The sequence below is a fragment of the Capricornis sumatraensis genome, chromosome 3 (assembly GCF_032405125.1).
Source record: "Capricornis sumatraensis isolate serow.1 chromosome 3, serow.2, whole genome shotgun sequence".
Taxonomy (NCBI): domain Eukaryota; kingdom Metazoa; phylum Chordata; class Mammalia; order Artiodactyla; family Bovidae; genus Capricornis; species Capricornis sumatraensis.
Window position 1 is genome coordinate 66,974,771 of NC_091071.1, and position 22,462 is coordinate 66,997,232.

The 22,462-nt window shown below is 36.1% G+C and overlaps 1 protein-coding gene across 1 annotated transcript in view; it reads left to right on the plus strand.

The window, feature by feature from the left end:
- Positions 1 to 22,462, plus strand: part of OLA1 (Obg like ATPase 1) — a 164,415-nt gene that overhangs the window by 22,409 nt on the left and 119,544 nt on the right. Inside the window, exon 4 of the mRNA XM_068967900.1 lies at positions 3,779 to 3,906. Coding sequence (XP_068824001.1) covers positions 3,779 to 3,906 — 128 coding nt within the window. The remainder of the gene's footprint in view (positions 1 to 3,778; positions 3,907 to 22,462) is intronic.

Sequence of the window (22,462 nt, forward strand, 5' to 3'; positions counted from 1 at the left end):
TTCATCCTCTAGTTTTAGCATCTGTTCATTTTTGACAAATTATTAGTGATGATTGTCACATGATGATTTTGTAATTTCATCAATTTTTTTTCATTTATTACCTGGCATTCTGCTGTAAGAAGAGCTTTCTTGTTTTCATTTATTAATTCATGTATTTATTCCTATCACTGTTACTCACTTTGTTGTAATCTATTATAATCATTGGACGTAGCTCAAATTATATCCCTCACATTGACTCCTCAAGCTGGCTTCTGTATCCTTTTTAAAAACATTTTATTTTTAAATGATTTCAATTTTATATATAAGCTAAAAAATTATATGTAGAATGCTTGTATGGTTTCACTCAAATTTCTCTGAACTCTTCAAAATAAGTTGCAGACATGATGCCACACTGCACTTTAATTCTTCAATTTTTATTTGCTAAATATAGACACTCTCCTGCATTGCCAGAGTAAACCATTATAATCAGGACATTGACAATGATCTGAATTTCATAAGATCTAAAAACATAGTGTAGTCTTAAAAATCATTGGTACGTGTATGAAAAATCCTTGAATAATGAAAAGGACATCTTTTTTGGGTGTTAGTTCTAAAAGGTTTTGTAGGTCTTCATAGAACCATTCAACTTCAGCTTCTTCGGCATTACTGGTTAGGGCATAGACTTGGATTACTGTTATATTGAATGGTTTGCCTTGGAGACGAACAGAGATCATTCTGTCGTTTTTGAGGTTGCATCCAAGTACTGCATTTCGGACTCTTTTGTTGACCATGGTGACTACTCCATTTCTTCTGAGGGATTCCTGCCCACAGTAGTAGATATAGTGGTCATCTGAGTTAAATTCACCCATTCCAGTCCATTTTAGTTTGCTGATTCCTAGAATGTCGACATTCACTCTTGTACATCTCCTGTTTGACCAGTTCCAATTTGCCTTGATTCATAGACCTGACATTCCAGGTTCCTATGCAGTATTGCTCTTTACAGCATCGGACCTTGCTTCTAACACCAGTCACATCCACAACTGGGTATTGTTTCTGCTTTGGCTCCATCCCTTCATTCTTTCTGGAGTTATTTCTCCACTGATCTCCAGTAGCATATTGGGCACCTACTGACCTGGTGAGTTCTTCTTTCAGTATCCTGTCATTTTGCCTTTTCATGCTGTTCATGGGGTTCTCAAGGCAAGAATACTGAAGTGGTTTGCCATTCCCTTCTCCAGTGGACCACATTCTGTCAGACCTCTCCACCATGACCTGTCCATCTTGGGTGGCCCCACGGGCATGGCATAGTTTCATTGAGTTAGACAAGGCTGTGAAGAAACGCTGGGCTGGAAGAAGCACAAGGTGGAATCAAGATTGCCAGGAGAAATATCAGTAACCTCAGATATGCAGATGACACCACCCTTATGGCAGAAAGTGAAGAGGAACTGAAAAGCCACTTGATGAAAGTGAAAGTGGAGAGTGAAAAAGTTGGCTTAAAGCTCAGCATTCAGAAAACTAAGATCATGGCATCTGGTCCCATGACTTCATGGGAAATAGATGGGGAAACAGTAGAAACAGTGTCAGACTTTATTTTTTTGGGCTCCAAAATCACTGCAGATGGTGACTGCAGCCATGAAATTAAAAGACGCTTACTCCTTGGAAGAGAAGTTATGACCAACCTAGGCAGCATATTCAAAAGCAGAGACATTACTTTGCCAACAAAGGTCCGTCTAGTCAAGGCTATGGTTTTTCCAGTGGTCATGTATGGATGTGAGAGTTGGACTGTGAAGAAAACCGAGTGCCGAAGAATTGATGCGTTTGAACTGTGGTGTTGGAGAAGACTCTTGAGAGTCCCTTGCACTGCAAGGAGATCCAACCAGTCCATCCTAAAAGAGATCAGCCCTGGGATTTCTTTGGAAAAAATGCTGCTAAAGCTGAAACTCCAGTACTTTGGCCACCTCATGTGCAGAGTTGACTCATTGGAAAAGACTCTGATGCTGGGAGGGATTGGGGGCAGGAGGAGAAGGGGACGACAGAGGATGAGATAGCTGGATGTCATAACTGACTCGATGGACGTGAGTCTGGGTGAACTCCGGGAGTTGGTGATGGACAGGGAGGCCTGGTGTGCTGCAGTTCATGGGGTTGCAAAGAGTCGGACAGGACTGAACGACTGAACTGAACTGAACATGCCCCTTCTAGAGTTGGGTATAGAGCCAGCTTCTCCAAAGCTCTGGGCTACACTGGGGAGGGATGGCTAGCCAAGTGATAGTCAGTATAGTCCCCAAGGGAAGGGCAGAGGACACCACTGGTGAGGCAACCACAGTATCCACCAAAAACTGAACCATATCTCATGTATGTTTTTTGTGGATTTGCTGGTAAGAGCTATCAACTATTTCTATTTGTATAAAAAAATTTTATGGAACAGTTATTTTTAAAATACTCATTTTCCATGTAGATAATAGTGGAACTTTATGTTTTATTTTATCATGTAGTAAAATTGATTTTCTGAAAAGTGCATGTTCTGAAAATTGACAAAGGATATACATATGTATGCCATACACCTTTGTCATATGATGTTGAAAGTACCTTTATTTACTCACGCTTTAATCTCCTTTTTTACATGGCTGACTGGTTCTGTTAACTTGTTTTCTAGTTTGTGTTAACTGATACTTGACCTTGTCTTATTCTGTTGCAGTTGTTAACAACTAGGTTGTTACTATTCTGTTAATTGGTTCACATCATTACATGCACTTTGGGGCTGTAAAACCCACATGGTGATTAAATGCAAGAGGTAGGGGACATCTGTATACTTACGGCTGATTCATTGATATTTGGCAGAAAACAACAAAAATCTGTAAAGCAGTTATCCTTCAATTAAAATAAATTAATGCGTAAAAATAAGAGGTATTAATAAAATCATTTTTATTTAAATTAAAAAAATGCAAACCTAGATATCCTGTATTCCAGTTTCACTCCTGTTAACCTGAATGATCCTGTGTGCAGTAGATTTCTTAACTCCTCAAAGGCTCAATTTCCTCCTCTGTAAAGTGGGTTTAATAAATAACATCCACCTTATAGAGTTGTTTTGAACTTTGAAATGATAGTACACGTCAGCGAGTCCCGTTCCTGGCACACGGTGTCAGTTGTCTGTTAGCTCATTCCTGGCCTTGTATCAGCGTGCTCTGAAACATCCCCCACTCTGCTTTTGTGTATGTGTGCCTCTGCCAGTGGAGCAGTATAATAAAATTAATGATGTGAGTTTTCGTTTTTAGAGACATAATAAAAACATCTATTCTGTTTTAAAATGTTTTCCTTTCTGTTTTAAAATTTTCCTAGTTAAGAAAGTCCTATTTTTTTAAAAGATTATTTCTTGCTTGCATTTTTTTATTCATTTGAGAGTCTAATAATCATTGTTCTGCTGCTGCTAAGTCACTTCATTCGTTTCCGACTTTGTGCGACCCCATAGACGGCAGCCCACCAGGCTCCCCCGTCCCTGGGATTCTCCAGGCAAGAACACTGGAGTGGGTTGCCATTTCCTTCTCCATTGCATGAAAGTGAAAAGTGAAAGTGAAGTTGCTCAGTCATGTCTGACCCTCAGCGACCTCATGGACTGCAGCCTTCCAGGCTCCTCCGTCCATGGGATTTTCCAGGCAGGAGTACTAGAGTGGGGTGCCATTGCCTTTTCCGAACCATTGTTCTAGAAAGGAAAAAATTAATTTATGTAATGTGTTTGGAAAAGCCATTTGGCTAATAAACAGGTTCTTGGTACTATCTTATACTAAAGTCATCTTTTGTTTTTCAGCAAAATTCCTGCTTTTCTAAATGTGGTGGATATTGCTGGCCTTGTGAAAGGAGCTCACAATGGGCAAGGCCTGGGGAATGCCTTTTTATCTCATATTAGTGCCTGTGATGGAATCTTTCATTTAACACGTAAGTACAGTTATTTATTTAGTTGATTGATTCTATTATGATTCATATTTTCTTTCCATTATTGTGCAAATAAAATAATAAATGATAAGATTTGCTTAGTTTCACAGGGTGAATCGTGGTTTGTCTGTTAATTATGACTTAATGTGATTAGGTATCATCTCCACATGAAAAGGCTTATTCTACAGTATATGCTGTGTTGTTGTCAGTTTCTAATTGAATTTTATCCCATTTTGGATTAGACCCATTGAGAAGTGTTTCTATGCAGAAGTAATTTTGTTGATTATAAAAGGCATTTTGAAATTTTCTTAACTTGTGGTATTTCCCTTCATTTTTGCTTTCCATGTGTTGAGAAGACAGAATTGATAAAGGAGGGGATTCCACTATTCCAGAGGAGAGAAAAGCATCTGGGTTATATATTAGAGATGAAAGGATTAAGGAGAAACTATAGATCAGCTAGTTGTTAATGAAGAGAGGGATATAAAGCAAAGAGAGAATAGGTGGAATTATGTGTTGGTTTGAGTTCTACAAAAGTGACCCACGAACATAGTAATCCTCTGAAAAAATAGAAAGTTTTAGGTTAAGGTCCAGGTCAACAGTGTACTTTATAGTAATAATATTGTAATGAACAAATTAATGCAAATGAAGGAAATATATATGAGAGGTGGGGTCTGTGCTTCTCTATGTTACTGGTCCTAGACAGGTAACTATAAGCAACTGAGAATTAGCATTTAGGAAGTTTTGCTTAGTAATTCATTTTTATTTTATTTCACAAAAGCTCATAACAGATAGTTTGAGAAGCACTGTTCTAGGTAGCTTTACTTGGATGAAGATATACGGGATTGTGATGTAGGCAAAGAATAAGATTGTATGTTTGTGAGTATGGAGGGGCTTTAACTCTTTAGACCACTCTGTCTTATTTGACACATTATTTGTGGAGCACCTCTGTCTATTGTGCTAAGGGATATAGTGGTGAGTGGAAACAGAAATGACCCTCCCTCATGGTGCTTACAATCCAGTGGAGGAAACAGACACTGAGTAAATGGTCTTGTAAATGCCAGATGTCATTCTGTAATTGTATACAGAGAAGAGAGACAGATTATTTTTGAACCATGAACATTTTTTTTAATGGTTTGCATGAGTTAAAAAAAAATGAAAAACTGGGCTTCCCTGGCAGCTCAAGTGGTAAAGAATCCTCCTGCCAATGCAAGAGATAATGAATTTGATCTCTGATCCAGGAAGATCCCACATGCCCCGAAGCAGCTAAGCCTTGTGCCACAGCTATTGAGCTTGTGCTCTGGAGCCTGGGAACTGCCCAGGTGCAGCAACTGCTGAAGCCCACATACCCTAGAGCCAGCACTCTGCAACAAGAGAAGCCACTGCCACGAGAAGCCTGTGTACCGCGACTCTGAGTGTAGCCCCTGCTCGCTGCAACTAGAGAAACCCTGTGCAGCAGCGAAGACGCATTGCAGCCAAAAATAAATAAAGAAATAAAATTGTAAAAAACTGAAAAACTTTTAAAAAGTGGGAATTTCTCCCTATTTTTGCCATAAATGGCATCTATAATTTTGAATGAACAACTCTGATGAGCTATGGGTATACTATATGGTGAGTTGTATGTATTAACTATAGAACAGAATTTCGTTATGAATTCATAATTTTCCTTTTTTGTGTGCTTTTAGTTTTCCTTACTTGATCATGTTGTTAAGAAAGAAAAGTGATACAATACAGAATAGAGAAATAGTAACCACATTATGGGAAGCAAATTCTTTTAAAATTTGTATATGTGGTAACTTCTCATAGGTGTTTTATTTAGAAAAATAATTAATTTTTTTTCTCTAGAGTTCAGTGAGCCAATATAATTTGCTTTTACCAATTTTTAAAAGCAATATAACTTCCTATTGTTAGATATTTAAAGCTTTGAACATGACAAGACTATTGATTTCATGGAATCCTTAGCTTTTTAAAGCTGGCATTTGAAGTTTTGAAGTGATTTTTCAACAGAAAGCTAAAGTGCTTGTGTGTTATCTGAAGGACAACACCTTTGGCTGTATCATTACACCTACTGTCAAGCTGTTTATAGTCGAAACTTGTTAGTTTCTCAGCAGCCACTTAGAGATATGCCCTTGTAGCCTGGAAATAAGAGTTCTGCTTTTTGAGGTATGAGGCAGTTTTGTTCCCAATTTAGAAACATAGGAGGTTCAGATTCATAGAACTGTTAATTGTGAAGTATGTACTCATTTATACTTATAGAAAACAAAATTTCAAATACAGTTGATTATTTTCACCTAAATTGTTGTGTGTTTGCATGTGTATGTAGTTGGTGGTAATGGTGGGAAGATGGGATGTATGGTACCCTGTTCTTTCCAGAGTTCTGTTCCCCAGTTGCTTGTTAAAGGGACAAAATGTAGGAACCTGGGATGACCGTAGAGTTAGCATGTTTTTAAATACCTCTTTAGGGTATGAACAGACTCTGGCAGTTATGGCCTGGCAAGCAATTCAGTACTAACAATATTAGCATGTGTCTGAATTGTTGGCATTTTATTTTGATTTCCGAAAGAAGGGAAATGATTACTAAGCACCTAGTATTAGGTGAAAGTGAATTCACTCAGTCGTGTCTGACTCTTTCTGACCCCATGGACTGTAGCCTACAAGGATCCTCTGTCCATGGGATTTTCCAGGCAAGAGTACTATTGGGTTGCCATTTCCTTCTCCAAATATTAGGTACTATGGTAGATGTTTTTCTAACATATTCTATTTAATCTTAACAATTCTGCAGGATTGGTGTTATCCCAGCTGTATAGGTGAGGGTATTGAGAGAAAAAGGTTAAGTAGTCTTGTTCAAGTACATAGTAAATGTAAATGTGTCCTCGAGCCCATCTTTCTTCTTTCTTTTTCTGGCCACACCATGCAGCCTGTGGGATCTTAGTTTTCCAACCAGAGATCGAACCTGGGCCCCAGGCAGTGAATGTGCCAGAGTCCTAACCACTGGACTGCGAGGGAGTTTCCCCATCTCTCTTCAGGTTCTTTTTTTCCACCATACCACACTGCTTTTATTCGTTTTTAGATCTGAATGTTTAGGATCTATATAGTAACCATGTTAAAGATCCATGTATTTGTGTGTGTGGTGGGTGTGGGGAAAGAAAAAGAGAAGTTAAGTGCCCGGTGTATACTGTTTTTCAGAGACTTCCTGCTCTTCACAGTAGTGACCTGTAGACATATCTGGAGACTTTTCTGAAGAGACAGATGCTGTATAGTGATTTTATTTTATTGTTTTAATGTCCCCATCACCTGCCGCCATCCTGTATAGTGATTTTAAAAGAATTAGGTTATAGTTTTATTTTTTGTTGCCATCAAATATTTATTAAGTCCTTACTATGTGCCAGGCTATGTGGTAAGTGCTTTATGTGAGGAATTTCATTCAATTCCTAAAGTAAGTCAGATGTATGTACAGAGAGGTTAGAACCTGTGTCCAAGGTTAATAGCTGGTAGGTGGTATAGTTGGGAATAGTACTCAGTAAGGCCAGTCAGACTCCAAAACCTGCACTGTTAGCCTTTGTACCAGTGCTGACCAATAGAAATATAATGTGAGCTACCTGTGTAGTTAAAAGTTTTCTGATAGTCACGTTAAAAAAGTAACAGATGAAATTAACTTTAATAACATTTAATCTATCAAAAATATTATTTCAGTTAGTATTAAAATTTATTGATATGTGTTTTGGTGCCATGTTTTTGAAATCTGGTGTGTAATTTTTACTTAGAGCACACCTCCATTTGGACTAGCCACATTTCAAGTACTTTATAGCCATATGTTGGAGAAGGCAATGGCAGTATACTCCAGTACTCTTGCCTGGAGAATCCCATGGATGGAGGAGCCTGGAAGGCTACAGTCCATGGAGTCACTAAGAGTCGGACACCACTGAGCGACTTCACTTTCACTTTTCAGTTTCATGCATTGAAGAAGGAAATGGCAACCCACTCCAGTATTCTTGCCTGGAGGATCCCAGGGACAGAGGAGCCTGTTGGGCTGCCATCTGTGGGGTCTCACAGAGTCGGACACGACTGACGTGACTTCGCAGCAGCAGCAGCAGCATAGCCATATGTGGCTAATGGCTACAATATTAGTTAGCTTATGTTCATAGAAACAAATTTGAAGAGAGACATCAAATTGTTAATAGATTCTTTGGAGAATAGAATTGGGATGGAGAGAGAGGTGGGTGACTTTCCTTTCTTACGTTAGACCCTTGGCTAGCTTTTTAGAAAGTGAACATGTATTATTCTGATTTTTAAAACATGAGAAATTTTCTTATTTAAATACCAATGTAGTGAGTGAGTGAGTGAGTGAAGTCACTCAGTTGTATTTGACTCTTTGTGACCCCGTGGACTGTAGCCTACCAGGCTCCTCCATCCATGGGATTTTCCAGACAAGAATACTGGAGTGGATTGCCATTTTCTTCTCCAGGAGATCTTCCTGACCCAGGGATTGAACCAGGGTCTCCCCCATTGTAGGCAGACGCTTTACTGTCTGAGCCACCAGGGAAGTCCGATGTAAGGTATGTACAAATGATTCAAGTAAAATTCTAAAGAATTCTGTATTAAATCAGTGAGAAGATGACTTTGCTTAGAATGTTGTGATTCAAGAGTTGTCAGTGATCTGCTATCTCTGTAAAAATGTTTGGTTTTTAAACTGGGCTAATAAGGATAGTTCTGCCGGGATGATTTAGTTAAGGATTTTATTCTCAGATAATGAAATTAGTGGATTCTGTTGTTAAAGAAGTTACTTCCTTGAGCGCTTCACAGCATTATATTTGTATGTTCTGTTCTGCTATTAAATGATACTTGAATTTCTAAGGTAACTTAGTGGTGTGTAGTTGAGTGTGTGTGTATGTAAGGCAGATTGCCTTTATACCTCCTTGTTCTAATAACTAATTCCTTTTTGTAGAGTTATCTCTTCCTCATTTTATGTATTCTTGGTAAGGGAATATTATCCAGTTCCCTCCTTCTACCACGGGAACCTTATCTGTGCCCTTGACAGACACAGCCAAGAACTGGCCACCTAACCTGAGCTGGGCTTTGAGAAATGAAAAGATTGAGTTAAGATCATTAAGAACTCAGTATTTCATTTCATCTGGCTCCCGCCCCCCTCCCCCCCAAGAGAAGGAATGATAATAGGAAAGGAAGTGTAGTCTTCTAAATAGATTCTTAACATTTTTATTGTATTTACACCAGTTGTTTTAATATCCCCAGTGCAGAGTCATCTGAAGAAAATTCCTTTGTTGATTTGTCAAAGTGAAGGGAAAGGCTTGCTTGTCATGCCATCCCATTGTTATTTTGTGATATAATCAGTAGCCATCTGCTGCTGCTGCTGTCGCTTCAGTTGTGTCCGACTGTGTAGACGGCAGCCCACCAGGCTCCCCCGTCCCTGGGATTTTCCATGTAAGAACACTGGAGTGGGTTGCTATTTCCTTCTCCAGTGCATGAAAGTGAAAAGTGAAAGTGAAGTGGCTCAGTCATGTCAGACTCCTAGTGACCCCATGGACTGCAGCCTACCAGGCTCCTCCATCCATGGGATTCTCCAGGCAAGAGTACTGGAGTGGGGTGCCATTCATTGCCTTCTCTGATTAGCCATCTGTGTGATATCAAAAAGTATTCCCTTATAATAGGTTGAATTATGTATAATTTAGATAGTGTTATCCAGTAGTCCACATAGAATTATAAGTTGATTATTTGTTTATCCCCCCTCCCTATCATATCTAATGAGTGGGCAGTTTTGGTTTTATCAGATTTCACTCTACCTTTTCATTATAAGGCTAAACAGATGTTGATACTTTAAAAAATATTCATAATGTTTAACAATTCTGAATGATACATGGTTATTATAAACAAAATAGGAAATAATGAAGGTGTTCACAATAAAATTTAATGTTTGTCCCTTGTTTCCAGTCTTCAGAAGTAACTGCCTTTTCTTTAAAATCTGAAAGGATATGTGCTTATTTTTCTCTCCTGATTACATGGAGGAGTTTAGTTTCTATTTGAATTTCTTTTCTTTTTTTTTTGAATTTATTTTCCAATGTTTATTTTCCGTAAAAAAAAATCTAATAAGTAGAGCATTTCAATTTTCTTAATAGCTGTTAATTGTAGCTTGATTTTTATGTCATTTCTTTTTATTTTGAAAGATCTATGAAGTTTTATAATTCTTTTAAAAAATGTCTCTTGCCCCCTTGCTCCCATTCCCCAATATGATTTTAAGCCCTTGACTGATTTTACTTCTCTTTTGGGCTTACCTCTCTTAAACTGGGCAGACAAGTTCATATGAAATAGAATTAAGATAAATCTATGTAGATGATTTCTGTGCAGATGGTTAGAATTTTTGGCCAGGAAAAATAAAAGCCCCGATCCTTTCTCTTTTGTTATTAATGACAGATGCGTCTTCATTCTGTTTTGTATTACTATTCCTCTGTGTCTTGTTTGAATTTCATATGTCTGAATTGCTCAGTTAGAGTTTTAACAGTAAGATTCCAGAGTTACTTTAGTTTTGTTGCCTGTGTTTGCTAAAAAAGTAGCTTTGATAGAAGAAAAGGTTTTAAGTTGCCTTTCTAGTTTATATAGAATGTTAGCCCGAAGGTATTACAACTTTATTGAGCTGCTAAATGAGAGGGTAAAAATGCTTTCGTTTAATTGCCACCCCCCACTTTAGGTTAAGTTAGGTGTTTATATGTTTTGTAAATCACCTTTAATTACCACGAACATAAATTGCTGTTTTTCAAGAGACCACCTCCCCCCTTCCTCATAAGCACGTCATTTAAGAGTATAAAATGAGTCACACATTTTTGCTTAGACACAAATTGCCAATATAAAGCGGTCTTTGATTGTATCCTAAAATAATGGAGTTTTTTTTTTCTTTGGGTCCTGTAATTTTCTTTTTCAGCAGTATTTATTAAATTAATCTAGTATTGGATTGCAGTAAACAATCTGACCAAAAAACATATGTTTTCTTTGTTTCCTTGGTACAGATTCAGTGGGTTAAGTAATCATGCAGTGGTTCTTATCTGCACATACAATGCGTTCTAATAATGAACTTCTGTTTACTGTGGAAAATATTGCAGCAGTAGGAAACAGTTCCTTCTCGTTTACACTGTAATATTGTATGAAGTTATTTAATCTACTAGCTGTTTCCAGTTTAATTGCTTAAACGTATCCTCATATTCTTGGTGGTCTTATATCTACTTAGGTGCTTGAGGCATTCTCATTTTTTTTTCTTGATTGTGTTTTCTGACACATTTTAGAGATCTCATTTTAGAAATCTCCTTTCCTGTCCTCTCTGCTCAAAATAGCAACTATATGGATTCTTTAAAAAGCTCTTCTCTCGCTAAGCGTTGAAATTACTCAGGGATGGAACGGCAACTTCTAAGGTCCTAGAGAGTCTCTTGATCTTTTAAACATTAATGTTTGAACTACATTTTTCTTAGATGTCAGAACACTGTCATTATGTTAAGTTAAAAATGTAAGTTTGGGACTGATTTGGCTTTGTAAACCAGTGTGTTCATTGTTATACTTGACTTACATGAATGAAATCGTAACACTTGTGTTTTATTACAATGTAAGTCTTCAGTTTTACTATAACTTGTCCCTTTGCAAATTTTACATTGACACCTGTAAACCACCCATTGTAGGCCCAGTATCATTTTCCTGCATCAATGACTCAAAATATTGAGCTTGTGGGTTGCCAGCCTAGGCAGTTGAGGGAAAGACGGGGCTTCCTTTAAGGGCTGCCGGCTGTGTAGCAGCACTAGTCCTTTAGAACAGAAAGAGTCCTCTCCTCTCCACTGGTGAGGTCAGGGTGTCCCTCCGGAACCCCCAGACTGCTCAAGAGCCTGGAATGATGTCATCCAGGTCTGTGATGTCTGCTTCTGCTCCATCTTCCCCTTTGTCTTGCTGCCCTTGCTCCCAGTGTAGGAGGGAGGAAGGCGCGTTGCCTGCCTGGCTTGGATTTGACTGACTGAGTTCTTCCTGTTGGGAACTAAAGAAGACCCCACTGTTTCACCAGACCTCTAGATACTTCACCCGTCATATAGGTAAAGAGTTGGGTCAGGGGAAGGAGGCGAAGGTGGTTTTGTTCCTCTTTGCTCTTCCCTGAGTTGAAAGGGACGACTGTATCCACCTTCTCCATAAGTCAGTTGTGAAGATCCTCTCTTGTATGCCAATTGTCAGGTCGGTAGAACTGAAATGGTGTTTATACATTAATTTATAGCTTTCTGGGAATAGTGTTCTCCCTCATTCCCCAGTTAAATGTATTATTCAAATTTTGTTAAATCCTTAGAGTGAAAATGAAAATGCAGGGGATTACATGTACCCCACTCATTTCCTAACTTATTTTTTTCCATCTTTGTATATTCAGGCTGAATTCTGATTTGTGTATTGTGTATAAAAAGGTTGAGAAAGAACTCTAATTAAAATTATTTTGAATATGATTTTTAAAACCAATTGAAAGTGTTGTATTTGGGGTTTTAGTCAGATCAAGGATTGATATTTTACTTTAAAGAACTGAGGAAAATAAAGTCCCATAAAGGAAATTTACTGTAGGTTATGATTTTAAATACAGAATCACAGTCTTATTATATATCACCATTTTAAATATGATCTGCTATTTATAAACTCATGGTTGTAGTAATAGGAAGGAATCAGATGAATGAGCAATAGGGAAAGGAATTTACTGAGTTAGGAGCAGGCACTTTCGGTGCTCTCGTATGATACCCCTGTGAATGAGATCTTATTAGCCCATTTTAGAAATGAGGAAACTGGATCTCAGGGAGTTTAAATAACTTCCAAAAACCACACAGCTACTGAGTTGGCAGAGTCAAGGATTTTTTAGCAAAACTCATCCTTTAATTGCTACCCTGGGTTTACTGTGTTTACTTCTTGAAGCTATTTTATTGCTTAAAATTGTAAAATATTTTTCTTATTTTAGGGTAGCTTTAATAGCAATTTTTAATGAGAGGATAATATTTCATTGCCAGTGATCTACAATTTATCATTTCCTAGATACTAGAGTATGTTTTTAGTTATTCTGCTGTGATAGATGACTCTTTTGTGAGTGACTTTATTCACCTATCTTTTTGCCTTTATTGTATTGTTTGCTCTTTTTGTTGTTTAGTTGCCCAGTCATGTCTGACCCTTTTATGGACCCAGTGGGCTGTAGCCCTCCAGGATCCATGGGATTTCCCAGACAAGAATACTGGAATAGGTTGTCATTTTCTCCAGGGGATTTTCTTGATCCAGGGATCAAGCCTGCATCTCCTGCTTTGCAAGTGAATTCTTTACCACTAAGCCACTAGGGAAGCCATTATTTGCTTAAGAAATATTTATTGGAGAGAAATTAATGAATCAAAGGGTACATTCTTTTACATTTCATTACTTGCTAGCCATTGCCATGTTGATTTTCAATAGGGTTTCTTGAATTTGCTTTTTTGTAGAATTATCATACTGCATTTAACCAGCTGTAAATACCACTTGTACAGTGTATATTGGGAACAAGTTAAAGTATACATAAATCAGGGAAATAAGGTTACATGTTAACTATTTACCCTATTGAGAGTAAAGGGGAAAAGCTAAGTGACTTTGATAAGGAAACAGCTGGCAGAGCCCCAAGAGTGGAACTGTTCCTGAAGAGCAGTTGTTAGAAGAGAGAGAATGGAGGGGTCTGAATGCACTGGAATTTACTAGGGGGATGGTGTTTACCTGGTTTGCTGTTCTTGGCAGGGCTTTGTGGTTAATCTCTGAGTTAAATTTGATGTAAATTAAGACCAGACTATAATTTGAATTTGAATTTTAATCCTTCTTTGTTATAACCTCTTTCAGTTCTTGTTGTCAGCCTTTCTTTGCTGACATTGTAATTTGTGGATGAGAATTCTAAACTTTGCTTCATTTCATTTGAGAGGCATTAGGAAACTTAATTACTTTACTTGCAAATAGAAGATTTATACTGAGTATTTGCATACAAGGATTATGTTATAAACATCTCTGTTTTTTCACTAAATGACTTATTAGGTAATACTGTGTTAGGAAATCTAATAAAGGAGAGAAAGTTAATATTATTTTACGTGGTATACTTAACCCTGATGTTTATATGTTGTATTTTCCTTTCATTTTTGTTAACTGCCCCATACCAGCTAAGGCAGAGTGATAGCTAGTCTTTACTGGACTGATAATGATATCTCTTAATAGTTGTTGAAAAAAACTGTTCTTCCCAACATTTCTCATCATCTCCTTTCTTTTCCTTTACATGACATGAAGAATGACAGATACTGGTAGCAGAAGCGTTATTTATTGAGGATGAATATGTGGAGGAGGGCCTGGTAACCCACTCCAGTATTCTTGCCTGGAGAATTCCATGGACAGAGGAGCCTGGCGGGCTACAGTCCATGGGATCGCAAAGAGTTTTGAAAAACTGAAGCAACTTAGCACACAATATGTTATAAGCAGTAGCTTAAAGCTTTATTATTACATCTGTTGCCTCATTTAAATTTTCACAAGGTTTACTTGAAGTATGCACTACTATTCCCATTTTACATACTAAAGCACCAATTACAGAGGGTAAGTAGCTCACTCAGGTTAGTAAATGGCAGAACTGGAAGGAGAATTGGGGCTCTTTGATCTAAAACCCTTCCTGTTTACAATTATCTCTCATATGTTGTGTACATTTTTAGTTAATTGACTTTAACATTCTTGGTCCCACATTTCAATTCTTTAGTTTCCTTTACCTTAGAACCTAGTTACTTCAAGAAAATCTTCACATTCTGTTTTTGAGCCTAAAGTACTCATAGTAATTACTTTGATGTTCATAAGCACTTCTGGGGATAGAGTTCAGAGAGAAAGAAAGATCATGTTTTTAGTCAGAAAAGTTGTAGTTTTTCTTGGTTCATAGATGCTTTATGTGGGTTTCTTTCAAGGTAATTTACGTATGGTAAGCGAAATACAGCTTACTTTAGAAAGTAGATGCTTACTGTTAATTAGCATCAATGTATCAGTATTTTATCTGGAATTAAAAAATATATTTAAAGGTTATAGGATCTTATTTTCACTAAATTAGGATCCCATTGAAACACTTTCCTGAGGTCTCCACTGTCTCCCCTGGTCATTTGGGTGATACACAAAAAAATGGGATATGTTGGCATTTTCCTAGGATAAAGTTGGCACAATGATGAGTTGATTCATTAGCATACTCTAAAGGTGATTAATGGAAAAATTTTCAATCTCTTTGATGCCACACTAGTAGTCTTTGATGGTTTTATGCTATCTGGGTTGATGTGTAGGATGTTCCTGGCTTATCTCTTTTATTTTTTGCCCCAGGTCTGAAAATAGCAAAGTGTCTAAAAGAGCACTTGTTCTTTTTTTCTAACTGCTATAGCTTCTCACTCAGCTATCGTTCTTTATATCCCCTAGAGAAATTTATTAAAAAAAAAGAAGAATGCAATTTTTCCAGCCACTTCTCTATATGGAAAGATGGACAAATATCTTAAAGTTAAGTTTGAATTAATAACCACTAAGGCAGCATTTCTCAAGTTTTTTGGCCTTAAGACTCTTTTATAGTCTTAAAATTATTAAATATACCAAAATCTGGTATTTATATAGGTTAATATCAATCCATATTTACCATATTAGAAATTAAAACTAAAACTAAAAAATGTCTTTCTTTGTTAATGCTCTTTAAAATAACAGTGATAAACCCACTATATGTTAACATTTTTTGAAAAATAATTTTATTTTCTAAAACAAAAATATTTAATAAGAGTGGGAGTGTTTCATATTTTGCAAATTGCTAATATCTGACATTATAGGAGATTGCTGGATTATATTTGCTTGTACATTTAGTTTTTTGCAGTGTTTATTTGAGTGAGGTATATGAAGAAAATCTGGCCCTGTACAGATATGTGATTGGAAAACGGAAGAGTGTTTTAGTAATCATTTTAGATAATTGTGAATATTATTCTTTGATACTACATCAAAAATAGTTGATAAATAGTTTCTTAAAAGTTAATTGAAATATAAAGTCTGCAATATAGCAATGGACTCTTTTTCTCTTACATTAAAGTCCATTGGTCTATTTTGTCTTTTGAATGACTCTTCTACCCATGCATACGTTTAGTCATTTGGAAAATACCAATTCTCAGTGAGTATTCTGCAGATCTTTTAAATTATAACATATTTCATTATACCGTAGCACAAAATCACATCTGTTAATATCACCACAGATCTCATCAGAAAGGTCTTTACATATGGGGAAGCTGTCAAGGTCATGGTAGCAGTTACAAGTTTTCCAAAATTTTAATTTTCAATTGAGAGCCTAAATTTTATTATTTACAATAAAATGGCTGCCAGATATAACCATGGTTTGAATGTCAGTTGTTCTTTCAAGTAGAAATGACATTCCACAGAAAAAGTGACCAGTTCGGCTTGCAATTCAAATGCTTTTCCTTGATAACCACTGTATTTTGGTATGTAGCAGAAGTGTTTCATGTGTACTTCTTTGTCTTTAACCCAGCATATTAAAAAGTTGTATACCCCAGACTGAGATTTTGTAGTTAATAATTTTTACTTTTATTAAGGACATTCTTAACTGAAACTTAGTCGTTGTGTCTGTGAAAAATACAGTGATTACTAGTACACTTTGAGATCACTACCTTGATTCATGCTAAGTTCCTGGTGGTTTTCTCACTATTGATTTTGCACTATGACTACAAATGTAGTGAGGAAGTCAGATAGCATCTTATTACTACGGCATAATGGTCTGAACTTGCAGACCCCTCAGGGGTCTATGGACCACACTTTGAGAACCACTGTTCTAAATTCTTTGAAAATGCCCCAAAGTCTTTGTTATTCTTTATGAATCTCCCTATATTCTTCTCGTTAATACAACCCAGATTTCTTCAGGCTCCACTATTGCAGGTAAATGAAAATAATTTATCACTTGACTTTACCATTTTTGTTTTGCAAGCATTGCATAAAACTTTTTACTTCTAATGTGCAGAGCTTTCAGCTACATGGTCATTTGAAAAGGCTTTGAATAATAGACATTGCCTGTGTTAGGCGCTTTGTCTACAAATGAATATTTGGCTAGCGTGTGTAAATAAATTGGATGTTACATATATATCCCAGAATTAAACAGTTGTAAGTATGAGTTTTAGAGATATTTAAGTATTTATTGGCTGCATTAATGTGACAGTAAGGGAAGTTGTAATCACACTTGCCTGTTTATTTTTTTCCTTATTTTTTAGTGACTTAAGTCTACCCTTCTCCATCCCTAGTCACTGCTCTTTAAACTAAAACAGTGAAAATCATTTACCACAAATAAGGATCTTTTGTGTATAGGAATATTTAGGAATGGGAAAAAATCTTTTAATCATAATCCACTCCAAATCAAATTTTTTGTGTTTAGTTTATTGCAGTGGGAGGATTGGGATAGTGAATACCTATATCTTAAACTTGAAATTTTATTTCATTCTCTTTTACTTTATTCTCTTTTAAAGAGCAGTATCAAAAATAACATAGCTTCTAGTGCTCCCGTAAAAGCTTTTAGATTTTTGGGTTGAGTGGTGGTGGTAGTGAGGAGTGCTAGTCATTTGGGACACTACCATCTGTTATACTTTTTTCCATCAATGAGAAAACACCTCTTACACTGGTAGCTAAATAGGCCTAAAGAGCTTGGTGTTTGTTTCTTGTTTTTATGGGGAGACTTTTCTCTAGCACTGAATAACAGTACTCAGATATCAGTTAATAAGAATAGATTAAAAAATTTTGAGAATATTTTAACCTAAATTATTAAACTATGAAGTACATTGGCACTATATCAACACATTGGCAATATATTAATATGTTGTTTCATATAAATAATTTTTGCGTGTATGCTTAGTAGTGTCTGACTCTTTGCAACCCCATGGACTGCAGCCCACCAGGCTCCTCTGGCCATTGGAATTTTCCAGGCAAAAAATACTGGAGTGGGTTGCCATTTCCTTCTCCAGGGGATTTGATGGACCAGGGGTAGAATCTGTGTCTCCTGCATTGGCAGGTGGATTCTTTTACCACTGCACCACCTGGGAAGCCTTTTAGCCCAGTATTAATCCTAGTTTGTCTGGTTCAGCTTATCCTTTTTTATGTTGGGAATACTGCATTTCCCTGTATAAGAAACCTTTTGACTATTCAAAGATTAAAGCAGATATTCTGGCAAAACATAAAAATGTTGATTATGAACAATTTAAGAGCTTCACTTCAGTATTTTCTTTTTATAAACCACCTGTTGTCTTATGTGCCTGGTGTATACTTTTGAACAAAGTGCTCATCACTTGTCAGCCATCAGTGGCAACATAGAAATTACTTGTGGTACTTGCTTTGTAAGAAGTTCTTTTGTGTTTGTGACATCAGCTTTGTTTTATACAATTAAAGTATTACACGCTAGAATAATCTAAATTGCAACCACTAAATGGTGATTTAATTCTTGCCTTGAACTAAATTTGTTTACTGATTGTATGCAGCTATTGACTACTATTTTACATGACAGATTCATAAAAATTTCCCCCTTATTTTGGTAGCAGATAAGAAGGTGGTTATATTATTAAAGGTGTTTCTCAATTTAAAAATTTGCCTTCAATAAATATTACATAAAGAGATAAAATGGTGAAAACCTTGTGTGTGTGGCTAATCCTCATATGATTTGATTTTCAAATGAAGTATAATACTTATGATATATTCATGATCACTTTAACAGTATTCTAATTTTTAAACTCCCAGTTGAAACTGTATGGCAGTCATTTTTAGTCATTTTCTTCTGTTAAAAAAAGAACAAAGTATAGCTATTTGATTAAGACTTAAGATTGATACTAGAATAAATATTTAGATAGTTATGTAACTTCTCTTATACTTACAGTAACATTAACTCTACACAGCAATCTGGAAGCTTAGAGAACTTTACCAGTGGATTCTAAGTAATCTGAATATTTCCCCTTTGTTGTCTTGTTAAATAGTCCTGGTTATAATTTTTTAAAATAAGTTAAGAGCTCTAATATATTGACATTATTTAAAATGACAAGTATTTTCTTCAGATAATTTTTTCAGTGAGCAGATTTCAGAACTGATGGAATAAAATTACTCACTTAAAGCAAATTTATTTTATATTTTGTAAAAAGCTTTAGGAATGCCATTATTCAGTTATATTATAAAGGTAAAGTGTAGTATAAGTACATTTTCCAAGGTAGCCAGTGGTATATCTCTGCAATAATTGAGTTCCTACCCTTGACAATAGTTTGTATATAGAAACTCTACATGGGTTCAGTGATTCAGAAGCAGAAAACTACTCACAAATAAGACTTTTTTTGTTCTTTTCAGAAACAACCTGAAAGTAAAAGGGAACTTTATATTTGCAGGAATAAAATTTGGTTTCTTTTTCACTGCATGGTTACTCTGATGTAACTGCTATAATAGAGTGGACATTAGTATATAAGTAAATGATCAAATGAGTCATGCAATGGAACATCTGCCTCAGAAAGCCCTTTCAGACATCATATGCTATGCCGTTGAAGTGTCTAATCAGTGCATCTGTCCCTGAGACTTCAGTGGGTGCGAGGATAGTTTTCTATTTTGGATTAGTTACTATATGAAGACAGTATATTAACAGATTTTTTTTTTTCATGAATGCAACTGGAAAGTTTATGCCTGTGATATCTGAATTAAAAAATTAGCAATGATTTTTCTTTTTAGCATAGTAATAATTTAGGGATGGTAATGAACATACAAACTTCTACTTACCTTAAAGTGGTTATTTATGATAGGATTTTACATTGCAGCCCTACAAATGCTTCCTGCAGGAAATTTTCTTGCAAATACTGATGTTACAACAGGAGAGAAATCCAGATGGAACCTGAAGCACAGCAGGATTCAGATAGGATATTTAACTAAAACAGAAGCCTGTGTTTTGGATCCCTTATGAGCTGGAGTGTTCCTGTAGGTTTAAAATTGCCACCAGAGAGAGCTGAGGGTAGGGGAGAAGGAGAGGAAGGGTGGGCAAAGGAGGGAAAGTGGATGTGCACATTCACGTGTTTCACATGAAGTAAAAACTTCTAACCAGACACATTGTAGAATACCAGATGATGATAATGGCATGCAGAGAATTGTGGTATATGTATGTTTGTTTTATTCTTATAATCAACGAGCCACAGAAGACAGATTCTTATGATCATATTTAGTTTTACTAAAGGTTGCAATCTAAAGTAGTTAGTCTTAACAAGAGAAAAATGAATGTATTTAGAGCAGAGGGTTTGAATAAGAATTGGGCACATGTTATTTTAGACAGTGGGATTTTTAAATCTTGGAAGCAGAGAATAGTCATCAGGAAATATTTTTATTCCAAAAGAGGGTATAAAAAAAGTTACCAGAACTTTTAGTTTCTGCCCTGGGATGTAGAGAGCTGGAGAGTTGTTACTACTCCCTTACAGTGAGAAAGAACCTGACTAACTTCTGTGGCTCAAAAGTAAAATGATTTCTAAAGATAGACACTGAAAAGTCTTCCGTTATCTCTATCTACCATGCCCCCCCCCACTCTAGTATTTTTTATTACTATTTTCTTGCTTATTCTTCTATAGTTTTTTTTTATACAAATACAAGCTAACACAATTAAGTATTTTTCCTTTCCATTTCCTAAACAGAATAGCAACCATATAAACTGTGATACACTTTGTTTTTGACATTTAAAATGTCTTGAACAGCTTTCCATATCAGTGCACAGAGACTGTTTTCATTTTTCTTCACAGACACATTATTTCCTTGTGTGACTAACGTGATCATTTATTCAACAAGTTTGGTAGTGCTGGATGCTTGGTTTACTTCCAGCTTTTTACTCTGATTATGTTATAATGCCACAATGAATAATCTAGTACATGTGTTATTTCATATGTGAGAGTTTATGAGAGACTCACAGAAATGGAGTTGTTGAGTTAGAGGAAAAATGCATTGGTAATTATGGCAGATAATGCAGATTTCCTTCCTAGGAGTGTGCCGTTTTTATACCACTTCCAGGAACTCAGTTGTGCCCAACTCTTGGCAACCTTAGGGACTGCGTAGCCCTTCGGGCTCCTCTGTCCATGGGATTCTCCAGGCAAGAAGACTGGAGTGTGTTACCATTCTCTTCTCCAGGGGATCTTCCTGACCCAGGGATCAGACCTGTGGGTTAGTTTTAATTTGCTTTTTCAATTATAAATGAAGTCGAGCAACTCTTCATATGTTTAATAGCTATTTGTGTTTTTCTTCAGATTGCCTGTTTATGTTGCTTGCCTGTTTATGTTGCTTGCCTGTTTTTCTATTGCGTGTTTTCTTTTTTCCCCCCTGTAATAATTAAGAAATCTTTATATGTGGGGAATATTAGATCTATGTGTTGGAAATATTTTTTAATTGATCATTTGTCTTTGTTTTTATTTGTGGTCTGTTTTGCTATATAAAGTTCTAAATTATTATCAAAGAGGCCTTCCCCAACTCAGGGCTATAAAATATTTCATCTATATTTTCTTTAAGTATGTTTATGGTTTCATTTTTTACTTGTCAATCTCTAATCCATTTAGAGTTCTATCTTTGTGTACACATCCATTCTGCTGTATATATCTATATGTATTTTGAGAATAGCTCTTTGATTGCCAAATAATATTTATTAAAGTCTATCCTTTGCTAACTTGAGATGCCACCTCTGTCATATGCTAGATTCCTAGAAATCCTTTTGTTTATTTATTTGGCTCTGCTGGGTCATTAGTTGTGGCATGTGGAATCTTCAGTTGCAGCATATGGGATCTAGTTCCCTGACCAGGGATGGAACCCAGGCCTCTTTGGATTGGGAGCAGGAGGCTTAGCTTCTGGTCCACCAGGTAAGTCCCTCCTGTAAACTCTTGGGTCTGTTTCAAATCTTACTGTGTTTCACCAGCATGTTAGTTTATTCATTTGCTAATGTGACACTTTTAAAATCATAAAAAGTATTTTAATGACATCCAAGTTTATTTTATATTAAAAGACAGTATATACTGTAGTATCCAGTAGGGCTGTTCCCCTCATTTTCATACTGTTCCTGGCTAGTCTCGCTGTTTATTTTTCCTGTATAAACTTAATAATAAACTTTCTTCACCACAGAAAAAGAAATCTTACTGGCATTATTATTATAACATTTATAAGTTAGTTTAAAATAATTTTTAATCTTTTCATTCAGAAACATGAGGTGTTCTTTTACTTGCTCAGGTCTACTTTTAAAGTGTTTGGAAAGTTCATCCTTGTGTTGGTTTTACACATTTCTTGTAAAATTGATTTCTAGGCTTTTTATCTTTTTTTGTTGCGTTTGGTATTGTAAATGTGATCTTCTTTTCATTATGTTTTCTATTGTTGTCTGTATGTTAAGAATGTCTAAAAAAAATCAGCCTGTTCATCTGATTCTTTGTTAGGTACTGTAGGAAAGTCATAAAAATGGATAAAATATAGATTAAGTGAAATTAAATATAGTACATTAATTCAGTGGAATACTATGCACTTTATATTA